Raw genomic sequence first — 13174 nt, forward strand, 5'->3', positions numbered from 1 at the left:
GGATGAAATAAGAATCTGGGAGGGGATAGATGGAAGAGATTGAAAAAGAAGGTATTTAATAGGATAGGACAATGGACCATGGAAGAAAGGGAAGGAGGAGGAGAACCAGAGAGAGTTAATGGGCAGAGTTAAGAGTTTCTATATCATGTTTGTATTTTGGTTGTTAAATTAATCATTAAATTTTAATAACTACTTAAATTCAAACATTCTGCATGTATTGTTACGATTTTTTCAATATACTTGCTCATTCAAAGAATTATGTATGGAACTTATACTCTGTGTAGGAGCAAACTAAAAGATCACACAGAATTGGTGTTCTACATAACAGCTGATTTATTGAACAATTGGTGTGAACTGAGAGATCAGGCAAAGCTGATCTACCTGAGTACGAACTTGGTTAAGCTTTTACATTCTTGGTTAACGACATAACCAGTAAAATTACATTTTGATAACAGAATGGTAGCTACAAGAAGACTTACAGTCTAGGTCCTGATTGTAGAATAAAATGATTATTAACCAATCTAGCAGTAAATCCAATTTTCTCTTATAACACTGGTGCATGCTATAACATAATTATAGAAGTTCCTGAAACTTGGGTGCCATCGCTGCAGCATGCCTCTACTTTTGTCTGCAGTTCCGTTATCACATTAGCACAATCCACATCCCTATTTTTTTAATTATTAGCCCTCACTATTCTTTGCCCTACACTCTAATGCAGCCTTGAATTTTGTTCAATTATGTTATATAAGCAATCCTTTATTTTACCCCCAACATTTATTAGCCAAATGTCTATTTTGCGATCTGTTCTATGGTTACTTAGCCCTAATTTTAAAACATCACACGTCTTCTTTTACCTTAACTATGATATCTAATCCTCCCCAGCTTATGAACACCCAATTTTTTGTCCAGCCCATACATACAAAGAAGCATTTTGGAGTCTGGTGGAAAGGATTTGCCAGTAACTGTGGGACCATGGGCATGTTCTGCCATGTGGGAACTTGGTTCATGGCTACATTTTTGACTTGTGACCGGTGTTCAAGTTCTGAACAGTTTACAGGCCTGCCATAATGTGGAGAGGACAAGTATTTGATTCTGGAAATTTTTGTGATGTTCAGTTTGTGCTTGAAGGTCATCGCTGGATTTTATTTGAAAGCAAAAGAACAAAAGCTGTTGCTTTTTCAACAGTTTCATGGCTAAGGACACTTTATTTGATTCTTATTTCAGCTTATTAATTGGTTCCTCCTATTAATTACTTTGGCTTGCACAGTCTTGTTGATTGCCAATTTTAAATTATTTTTTCAACATTTTCATTTTTAATGAGGGCATTGCCAATTATGTTTATCTTACACATATGATTTAATTATGCACATAGTTCAGAAGCGTGAGATGTAATATATGCATTTAGGTACCAGATGAATGCTGATGTTATTCTTATTTCTGAACCATGTACATAATTAAATCAATATTCCAAATTACAATGTCACCATAAAATACTTGTAAGAGAAGCCCAAATATTTCAAATCTTTTTCATTAAGAATTATTTATCATTAGTAAATCAACATACAGAATTTCAGATTTCTACAGCTTCATGTTGCACAGTGATAAATATACAAATTAGAAATGTATGTATTAGTTCTGCAGCATCTGTAAATAGAAAGTATCTGAAATCCAAATTATCTATGTCTTAAAACTATATTGAATTCTCTAATTGAAGTACACGAAGCTATATGCATGTACAGACTCCCTTACAAGGAGTTCGGAGTTCAATTCCAGTGCCGTTGTGTAAAGAGTCTCTGTACGTGGACGTGTGGACTTACTTCAGGTCTTCTGGTTTCCTTTCTCAGTCCACTGATGTATTGGGTAGGTTGATTGTCCCATGATTAGGTTAGGGTTAATTGGGATTATCGGGGTTTGCTGGGGCGGCATGGCTCAAAGGGCCAGAAGGGCCTACTCCGTGCTGTATCCCGAAATAAATAAAAAAAATAAGAAGGGTTCATTGATTTCAGTATTATTTGATTGAAGAAACTAATAACAATAAAGGAATGGCAGATGAGTATCATTCTTTACAATTGGAACTACGGAAGAACCACGTGTGAACATTTTAATAAGTTTACAAATGCAGCAGGGTTTAACATTAAGGTTTGTTAGTCTAAAAAGAATAAAAACTTGATTCTGTCTTTCCAATATTTTTATTAATTTATATATATAAGAATACAGGGTACAGGAAAAAAGTATGTCAATACGTTAAACTAAATCGCATATAAAGACTCCTTACCCTATATTCGTACAAGTCAATTAGTTCATAACATTGAAAAATAATAATTTTATTATATTAAAAAAATCTAACCCACTACCAAGACCGAAGCTGATTAGTAGAAAAAAGAAAGAAAAAAGATTGTTTGTCATCATCTGTACTTTAACAGCAAATCAAAGGTTTTGAAAATAATTCAGAAAAGGTCCCCACAACGTTTGAAAGTCTTGATTAGTTTCAGAGATTGAACATCGAATCTTCTCTAAATTTAAACATGACATCACCATCACTTAACCATTGGGCGGGAATAGGAGGGGCAGCATCTTTCCATTTAAGCAAAAGCGTCCTTCTGGCCATAAGTGTCATAAAAGCTAAAATGTGCAAGTCAGTTGGCTCCAAAATAATATCCTTTCCTCCAACAATACCAAAGAAAGCAGTCAAAGGATTAGGCTTGAAATTTACTTTAAAAAGTATCAAGAAGGTTTGAAATACTTCTTTCCCGTATTTTCTAAGACTCGGACATGTCCATAACATATGAATGAGTGAAGCTTCTCCATTATTACATTTATCACAATACGGAGATATATCTAAGTAAAAACGAGACAACATATCCTTAGTCATATGGACCCTATGGACCACTTTAAATTGAAGGAGAGAGTGGTGGGCACATAACGATGAAGTGTTGACCAATTAAAAAATTTGATACCAAGTTTCCTCAGAAATTGAAGTCTGTGAATCTTGTTCCCAAAGATTTTTAATTTTATCTAAAGGAACACTTCTCATTCCCAACAGCATATTATGAATATTAGATATAGATCCATTATAAAAAGGTTTCAGATTAAAGATTACATCTAATAGATTCTTATCAGGACTTTTGGGAAATGTACTTATTTGAGACCGTAAAAAATCTCTTATTTGTAGATACCGAAAAAAAATGCGTTTTGGGTAAACTATATTTAGTTGACAATTGTTCAAACGAGAAAAGACTTCCCTCTACAAACAAGTCCTGAAAGCATGTAATACCTAATGTATCCCATTCTTTAAATGCCATCAATCATAGAGGGTTTTAAAAAATAATTAGAAAAAATGGGACTCATAAGAGAAAATCTCAATAAGCCAACATATTTTCGGAACTGTATTCGAATCCTCATAGTGTGTTTAACTATCAGATTATCAGTTAACTTACTCAAAGACAAAGGAAGTGAGGATCCAAGAAGAGAAATAATAGAGAATTAATTAACAGAATTAGCTTCTAAAACAACCCACATCGGGCAATCCTCACGATTTATATAATATAACCAAAATGTAAGATTTCTTATATTAACTGCCCAATAATAAAATCTAAAGTTTGGTAAGGCTAATCCTCCATTCTTTTTATCTTTCTGAAGATGAATTTTATTTAATCTAGAACGTTTATTCTTTCATATATTAGAAGATATAATAGAATCAAGAGAATCAAAAAAGGATTTAGGAATGAAAACTGGCAATGCTGAAAAATATATAAAATTAGGTTAATATATTCATTTTGATAGAGTTAATTCAATCAATTAATGATAACGACCAATTTGATAGTATTCTTTTTGCATTATTCAATAGAGTAAAAAAATTTTCTTTAAATAGACACCTATAATTTTTAGTGATTGTTACACCTAAACAGATAAATTGGTTTCTTACAATTTTAAAGGGAAAGTTAGAATTTATCGGTATCAAATTGTTCAAAGGGAAAAGTTCATTTTTATGTAGGTTTAATTTATAACCTGAAAACTGGCTAAAACAGGAGAGTAAAGAAAGCACATGGGGTAATAAAGTCTCAACATTAGAAATAAATAGCAGCAAATCATCAGCATACAACGAGACTTTATGAATAGTGTCTCTCCTTAAAATACCGGTGATATCATTAGATTCTTGAAAAGCAATGGCTAAAGGTTCTAAGGCCAGATAAAAACTTGATTCTAATATTTGATTATATGCAGTTAAATTTTTTAAAAGTTTACAAATTGAGACTTCATTCTTAATCAATGACGTAGATTTATACAAATTTTTGGTGTGGTAGAACTTTTCAGCCCATGATGTATGTGCTGAAAAAATTGCACATTTATCTTGTCTTTGTTGCAGCTAAATGTAAGTACTGATAGTCCACTATTTAACCATTTGGAAGTCATGATGGTTTGGCATTTAACTCACTAGGTGATGTGTGCTACATTCCCCATCCACACCCTGGTTCCCCTGCTTCCTTTCTATTCACACACCAAGCCACTGGTTCCTGTGCTTCATGATTAAATCATTGTGTTGCACAAATGTGGCAATTCTGTCTCAGTTCTGCTCCTCTGACCCGGAACATTTGGTGGTCAAGTGTCATTCATCCTCTCTGCCATTATCCAGGTTGCATTGTGCATTCCACTACTGGCAAGCGTCAAACTGACACTGGAGGAGCTGAGCATTGTGGATTCAGTCACGAGACTGTGCACCCTGATTACCTCCTGATCATTGTAGTGGAATTCAAACAGACCTACTTGAAGTAGTCTCTGACAAACTACCACCAATGTGTCACCTGTGGAACCATGGGAGTCAAATACTCGATTGCTGTGACACCACCATCAGGGACGCTTACCGTGCCATCACATGCCCGCACTTTGGCAAGTCTGGTCACCTGGCTGTAAGTCTTCTCCTGATATATAGGCAGAGACTGGGGATTGCAGCACCATTGGTGAGGACTGCAAAGGTATGGTCGAGGAAGATGGAGTATGTTTTGAATCAGTGGACTGGACCATATTTAGGGATTCATCTTTGGATGTGAATGAACATGCCAGAGTCATCACTGACTTCAGCAAGACCTGAGTGGATGAGTGTGTGCCTTTGAGAACATACAAATACACGCAGACCAGAAGCCTTGGACGAACTAGCAGGTTCACAATCTGCTGAGGGCTTGAACTGTTGTGTTTAAGACTGGCAAAGCAGAACACTACAAGAACTTCAGCGTGAGAGAGAATAACGATTTTGTATGAAGTTAGAGACTTGGGCGGATGTATGAAAGCGGTAGCAGAGCTTGCATGTCATTACTTTCTTATAAGGTGAAACCTAACAGCATAATACTTCACCCCCCAGTGAGCTCAATGCCTTCTATGCACACTTTGAAAGGGAGAATAAAACTACACCTGCAAGAATCCCCACAGCATCTGGTGAACCTGTGATCTCTGTCTTGGAGACCTGATATCAGAACATCCTCCTAAAGGATGAACCCTTGCAAGGCATCAGGCCCCAATGGTGTACCTGGCAGGTTACTGAAAACCTGTGCTAACCAACTGGCTGGAGTATTCAGTGCTGTAGTTACAGAGTTTGCACCTGCTCCAAAAGGACATCAATCATACCATAAGAAAAACAAAGTGAGCTGCCTCAAACAATTATTGCCTGGTAGCTCTCATATCTAATGTGATGAAGTGCTTTATGAGATTGATTATTGGTAAAACTAACTTCTGTCTGATCAAGGACCTGGACCCACAGTGGTAGAAAAATTTTATGAAGAGCATTCTGACTGGTTCCATCACCACCTGGTATAAAGGGTTTGATGCAAAGGTTGAAAGACAGAGGCTACAGGTTGTAGACTTAGACAGCTCCATCATAGGGAACACCCCTTCTGCTATCTAGGACATTTTCAAAAAGCAGTGCCTCAAGAAGACAGCATCCATCACCGAGGACCCACACCATCTGGGCATGCCCTCTTCTCATTACTACCATTGAGGGAGAGTTACAGGAGCCTGAAGACCCATGCTCAATGTTTTAGGAACAGTGCTACACCTCAACTGTCAGATTTCTGAATGGTCCATGAACGCTACCTCACTATTCCTCTTGCATTAGTTATTCATTCATTCATTTTTTGGGTAATCTATAGTAATTTTTATGTCTTGCACTGTACTGCTGCCACAGAATAACAAATTTCACAGCATATATCAGTGATAACAATTCTGTTGCATATGCTCCCTGCAAATACTACTATTTGATATCTATTTTAAGTGATTAGTACATTGTAAGCAGTGCATTTTATGAAAGAATTTTGTGTTTTGGTCCCTATAGATGAAGTGGTGACAACTCATGGTTCTATTGAGCCAGATAAAGAGAACATCCGTCAAGAGCCATATTCTTTGCCTCAGGGCTTCATGTGGGATACTCTGGATATGGGCAATACTGAGGAGGTTTGTATCTCAAACATCTGAAGTTCGTAAAAGGTTGGGGCTTAGTTGTTTTCCATATAAATATGATCACAATTAAAATTCAGCTTCATATTATTTCTATATTAGGGTTAGTTGAAATCAGCCTTCATCAGGGAAGTCTGACTAAAATTAATGACTATATAAGACCATAAGACCCTGAGATATAGGAGCAGAATTAGGTCAATTGGCCCATTGAGTCAGCTCCACCATTTCATCATGGCTGAGCCATTTTCCTCTCGGCCCCTTCTCCTGCCTTCTCCCCGTATCCCTAAATACCCTAACTAATAAAGAATCTATCAACCTCTGTCATAAATATACCCAATGACTTTGCCTCCACAGCCATCTGTGACAATGAATTCCACAGATCCACCACGTTCTGACTCAAGAAATTCCTCTTAATCTCCATTCTGAATGGACACCCCTCAATTCTGAGGCTGTGTCCTCTGGTCTTAGACTCTCCCAATATAGGAAACATCCTCTCCATATCCACTGTATCGGGGCCTTTCAAAATTTGATAGGATTCAATGAGATTCCACCCCCCCCCCCCCACCATTCTTCTGAATTTCAGTGAGTAGAGGCCCAGAGCCATCAATCACACCTCATACTATAACCTTTCAATCCCGGAATCATTCCCGTGAACCTCCTTTGAACCCTCTCCAATGTCAGTACATCCTTCTTAGATAAGGGGTCCAAAATAAGCTCTCAACACTCCAAGAGGGGTCTCAACAGCACTTTATAAAACTGTGACATTACATCTTGCTTTTATATTGTAATCCTCTCAAAATGAATGTTAACATTGCATTTGCCTTCCTCACCACTGAATCAACCTGCAAAGGATCCGTTAGATAATCCTGCACCAGGTCTTCCAAGTCCCTTTGCACCTAAGATTTTTGAATTTTCTCTCCATTTAGAAAATAATCTACGCTTTTATTTCTTCAACCAAAGTGCATGACCATATACTTCTGGACACTGTATTCCATCTACCACTTCTTTGCCTATTCTCCCAATCTTTTTAAGTCCTTCTGTAACCTCTATGCTTCCTCAGCAGTACCTGCCCCTCCACCTTTCATCGTATCATGTGCAAACTTGACCTCAAAGCCATCAATTCCTTCATCCAAATCACTAACATATAATGTAAAAAGAAGTGGTCCCAACACTGACCGCTGTGGAAAACCATCAATCACAGGCAGCCAACCAGAAATGGCTCCTTTTATTCTCAATCTTTCCTCTTGGTTATCGGCCAGTGCTCTACCCATGCTAGTATTTTTCCTGTAATACGATGGGCTCTTAACTTGTTAAGCAGCCTCATGTGTGGCTCCTTGTCAAAGGCCTTCTAAAAATCCAAGTATACAACAGCCATCAATTTTCATTTACCACTACTAAAACAGATTATCTGGGAATAATCTTGCTGTGGTTTGTAGAAGCCAGCTATATGTTAATTATTTGCTGCACCTTGTTACAGCAATGAATCTGTTGTTGGTCATGAACAGGTTGAATAAATCTTCTTTTCTTGCTTGTTCATTACTTTTGGTATTATCTGTCCAAATAAGTAGCAAATGAAGGAATTTCAAAATTTTCACCATGTAAAGTGAGCTTTGTCCCTGGGGGTTAGTGAAGCTAACTTATCTGTACTGAGCCTGTTTCTTGAATTAATACCCAAAGTAGAATTTGCATAATTCCCAAAACTGGGATTCTTTGTTGTATGTAGGGTTTACTCAACAATTATACATACATCTATAAGAACATTTGTAACAGTAGCTCAAACATAACTAAGTTTAATCTATTATAACATATGACTTAGTGCTCCTTTTTCATTAATGAAGATGACTGTACCTAAAAACAAAAGTTGCAAATTCTGGATATACTCAGCAAGTTAGACAGCATCTGCAAAGAGGAAAACTCAATTTACTAATCAGTGACCTTTTTAACCTGGCTGCTTGATTTACAGTTGAAAGAACTGTACACGTTGTTAAATGAAAATTATGTGGAAGATGATGACAATATGTTTAGATTTGATTACTCACCTCAGTTTCTACAGTGGTAAGTAAACAGTTTTTACAGTTAAATATGATCTTTTGTGATTTTATTTTAATTTATGATTAGTTTCAATTGTTATTTCAAAGGATGAATATTTTTATAGGGCTCTTCGTCCTCCAGGCTGGTTACCACAGTGGCACTGTGGAGTCCGTGTATCTTCAAACAGAAAATTAGTGGGGTTTATTAGCGCCATTCCTGCCAATGTCCGTATTTATGAAATGTAGGTTCTCATTCTATTCCATTTATTTTGAATATACATAATTTGTTTTTCTGGGCTATTTTCTTCATGATTTATAGTACATTTTAACTATATAACTAAAATTTGATTATGTAAAATATACTTTTTAAAATTATTTAACTTCTTTGAGATTTTTCTTTTAACTTTTGAATGTTTATATGTATGTGCTTGGATTGTATAGTTAGAACATCTTAGAAGATGAGGGTTTCGATTATGTTTTCCTAACGTATCTATTTTGCACATTATTAAGGCTGTAAATGCTGAATGCTAGCACGCCTTCATATGTCAATTTGTTGCAATTTTTAAATTACACTTCAGCCCTTGCCCAGTTGTGACCACAAAATCATAAAAACGTACAGTACAGACATGGGTGCTTATGGACCATCTCGTCCATGCCTACCATAATTATTTATAGTAATTAGATTTGCAACTTTAGGTCTGTATCATTTAGGCCTATTCCTACCAAAGTGCCTGTCCAAATGCCTTTTAAATGTTGTAAACATATCTGTCTCTGCTGCCTGCACTAGCAGCTTGTTCCAGATATTCACCACTCTTTTTGTGTAGAAAACTTATGACTCCAATCTTCTTTAAATTTCATCCCTCTCAGCTTAAACCGGTGCTGTCTAGTTCTAAACTCCCTGCTCCAGGAACAACATTCTGACTGTCAATGCCCCTCATAATTTTGTAAACTTCTGTGAGATCACTTCTCAGCCTTCTACATTCCATGGAGGCCAGAACCAGCCTATTCAATCTCTCCTTTTAACAATAGCTCTCCTATCCAGGAAACATCCAGGTGAATGTTTTGCATTCTTTCTATTGCTACTACATCTATTTTGTACAAAATTCTCTAAAATTGGTACCTAATTATTTTTGTACAACTGCAATATGATGTCTCAATTCTTATACTCAGTGCCTTGACATATGAGGGCAAGCATACCAAATGCCTTTTTTTCACTATCCTATCCACCAGATTGGCACTTTCAGAGAACTATGGACACTCATAATACTCCTAATTAATGTCCCTAACATTGACTCAATATAGGCTACCACATTTTGACTTTCCAAAAATCATTTCCTCGTACTTGTCCAGACTATGTTCCAGCCACTACTGTTAATCTCAGCTTTCCATTTGTACCTTTAAACAACCTTCTTCATTATCTACAATTCCACTAACTTTTTGTTATCTGTAAAACTTACTAATCTGAGTAACTTTACTATCTCTGTCATCTAAAACAAGTAATTCATACAAAAAAGTAAGGATTCACCACCCACAGTACACCTTATTACAATTTTCAGTTAGAAAAATGCCCATTGGTCACTACCTATTGTCTCATATTATCCATTTAATTTTGGATCCTGTTCACTAAAATGCCAAAATGTGTGGCTTAATTTCAGAGTTTGGCCAGTTTCAATATTCATATACAGATGTATGAACAAATAACGGGATTAGTCCCATTGAATCTGCTCCTGCCATTCAGTACAATCTTAGCCATTGTTTTTATAATCTCAGCTCTGTATCCTGCCTAACCCTTTCTTTCATGCTTATCATGAATCTTTCCATTTTAAAAATATGCAGAACTTTACTTCCACCTTCCTTTGAAGAAGTGTTCAAAAGACTCAACCCTCTGAGAGAATAAAATGAGTGATCTTTTATTTTGAACAGTGATCTTGTTTAAGGTTTTTCCACATTTTCTCCCTGGCCCCTCTGTCAAGTTCTAACAGGATCTTGTATATTTCAATCAGGCTGCTCACTCTTCTAAATTCTAGTCATAAAAGCCAGCTCATTCTACCTGTCCTCATAGATCAACATGCCTGTTTCATGTATCAATCTAGTAAAAGCTTCTCTGAACAAATCTACATCCTTCCTTAAGGAGACTAATTCATATATCATAATCCTGATGTTTTGTATTAGTGAAGTATAACTTGCCTAATTTTGTATTCTATTCCACTGGCAATAAGTGTTGGCATTTTGATAAGTTTTCTAATTACTTTCTGTACTTGTTTTTTGCCTTTTATAAATCATCGACTTCTTCACCCAGTTACCACTGTTTCTCAAAGCGCTATAATATCTATTTAAATAATATGCTCTTTTTAAGTTTCAAGCCAAATTGGACAATCTCACATTTTACTCCACGTGTCTAAGTGTCTGCCCATTAACTTAATCTCTTTCCAGCCTTCTCTTGTATTCTTCACTACAACATACTTTTGTGCCTGTCTTTGTGTTGTTATCAAGTCATTCATATAAGCTGTAATAAACTGAGGCTGCAACATACTATTGTTACATTCTGCAAAACAGTAAAAAAAGATCCATATATGACAACTGTCTTCTTCCTGCTAGTCAATCAATCTTCTATCCATGCCTGCCGCCCTGAAGTATAATTCATAATAGCTTCCAATATTTTCCCTTTAATAGATATTAAGAAAACTGATCTGTAGTTTTCTGCGAAGCCCTTGGATTTAAAATTGCTATTGCATAATCTAATGGAACTACGCTCAAACTAGGGAATTTAAAAAAAATTAAAATCAGTGCATCATCTAGTTACATAGCTACTTTTGTTTTTAAGACCCTTGTATAAAGTCCATCGGGTCTCATGGACTTGTCAGCCCACGGTTTCAACTTCTTTGGTACCACTTGTTTGCTGTTTTTATCAGCGTTCGTCTCTCCGTTTTAATTCCTGATTTACAGCAGTTTCTGGGAAGTTACTCGTATCCTCTAAAAAGAGAACCTGATAGAAATATGTGCTGTTACGTATGTATTGCAGAAAACCAGGTTCATTTGCCTATCTAGATTAATCACATTTGTGTGCATTGGGTCTATATCCATCAGAGAATGTCTCTTCAAAATACGGATAATATCTAACTCCACCATCTCTGGCAGTGCATTCTAGTTACCAGCCACTCTCTGTATCCAAAAAAAAAACTTACCCCTTCTTTAAAATTCCTACCTCTCATCTTAAGCCTATGCCATCTTGTTTTTGATATTCCTACAATGGGAAAAAGATTTTAACTGTCTATCTATACCTCTCGTAATCTTATATATAATCTACGAGATCAACCCTTGGCCTCCCTTGCTGCACACAATACTTCAAGTCCATCACAACCAATGTGTTTTGTGAAGTTACAACATGATGTCCGGTTCTTGTATTCCTTGCCTGACCTACGAAAGCAAGCAAACAAGGCTTTCTTCACGATCCTGTTCACCTATGGTCTTGGAGCACAGCTCTTTCTGCTCATCAACATTCCTTAGTGCCCTGTCGTCATTTTGCAGTCATTTACAGGAGTTTCTCACTGCAACATTTCAAATCAATTCTGACTCCAATCCCAAAAACACAACTGTTACCATGATATTTCTTGACCTATATTGACTACAAAAGATGTGATGACCAATTGTAAAATAACTTGCCTTTCCTTCCAACTGCACTTCCTAAGGCTAGAACTTAAATGACAAAAAATTACCTGTTGCTTTATGCCATATCTGAGGAATGGATGACATTCCACCAGTAACACTATTATTGCTAGTATAAACAATGTTATTACCAAATAACTCAGAATTTTATTAGATTTTAAACTAGTAATTTTAAGTCATGTTATTTTGTTGCCCAAATTCTACTGATAGATTTGTTGTTTAAAATGCTAACTTTCACAATATTAAATTGTTTTCATCACCAGAGCGCAACTCACGAGATACATCCTGCAGTTTTCAATGAAAGAATATATTAAATAAGATGGATGAATTCCATTAATTCCTGCAATCATATGCTTGTTGCTTATTCATCATCAGAAAGCATTATTTTCAAATGATTCCAAATGATGCTATGCAGATCAAAAGTAATATTCCAGTAAAAGCATGTTCTGTAAATGCAAACAACAGGAATTCTGCAGATGCTGGAAATTCAAGCAACATATATCAAAGTTGCTGGTGAACGCAGCAGGCCAAGCAGCATCTGTAGGAAGAGGTGCAGTCGACGTTTCAGGCCGAGACCCTTCGTCAGGACTAATTGAAGGAAGAGTGAGTAAGGGATTTGGAAGTTGGAGGGGGAGGGGGAGATCCAAAATGATAGGAGAAGACAGGAGGGGGAGGGATAGAGCCGAGAGCTGGACAGGTGATAGGCAAAAGGGGATATGAGAAGATCATGGGACAGGAGGTCCGGGAAGAAAGACCAGGGGGGAGGGGGGTGACCCAGAGGATGGGCAAGAGGTATATTCAGAGGGACAGAGGGAGAAAAAGGAGAGTGAGAGAAAGAATGTGTGCATAAAAATGAGTAACAGATGGGGTACGAGGGGGAGGTGGGGCCTTAGCAGAAGTTAGAGAAGTCGATGTTCATGCCATCAGGTTGGAGGCTACCCAGACGGAATATAAGGTGTTGTTCCTCCAACCTGAGTGTGGCTTCATCTTTACAGTAGAGGAGGCCATGGATAGACATGTCAGAATGGGAATGG

At 36.8% G+C, this 13174-nt stretch overlaps 1 protein-coding gene across 3 annotated transcripts in view; it reads left to right on the forward strand.

Annotated features, from left to right (window-relative positions):
• nmt2 (N-myristoyltransferase 2) overlaps positions 1-13174 on the forward strand; it is a 78858-nt gene that overhangs the window by 52637 nt on the left and 13047 nt on the right. For 2 of the 3 annotated variants that reach the window (XM_063044129.1, XM_063044132.1), the window contains exons 4-6: positions 6323-6441; positions 8408-8499; positions 8600-8716. In XM_063044129.1, coding sequence (XP_062900199.1) covers positions 6323-6441; positions 8408-8499; positions 8600-8716 — 328 coding nt within the window. Of the gene's footprint in view, positions 1-6312; positions 6442-8407; positions 8500-8599; positions 8717-13174 lie in introns of all 3 variants that reach the window. The other variant, XM_063044130.1, reaches the window with a different exon arrangement.

Source organism: Mobula hypostoma, chromosome 3 (genome assembly GCF_963921235.1).
Source record: "Mobula hypostoma chromosome 3, sMobHyp1.1, whole genome shotgun sequence".
Classification (NCBI taxonomy): domain Eukaryota; kingdom Metazoa; phylum Chordata; class Chondrichthyes; order Myliobatiformes; family Myliobatidae; genus Mobula; species Mobula hypostoma.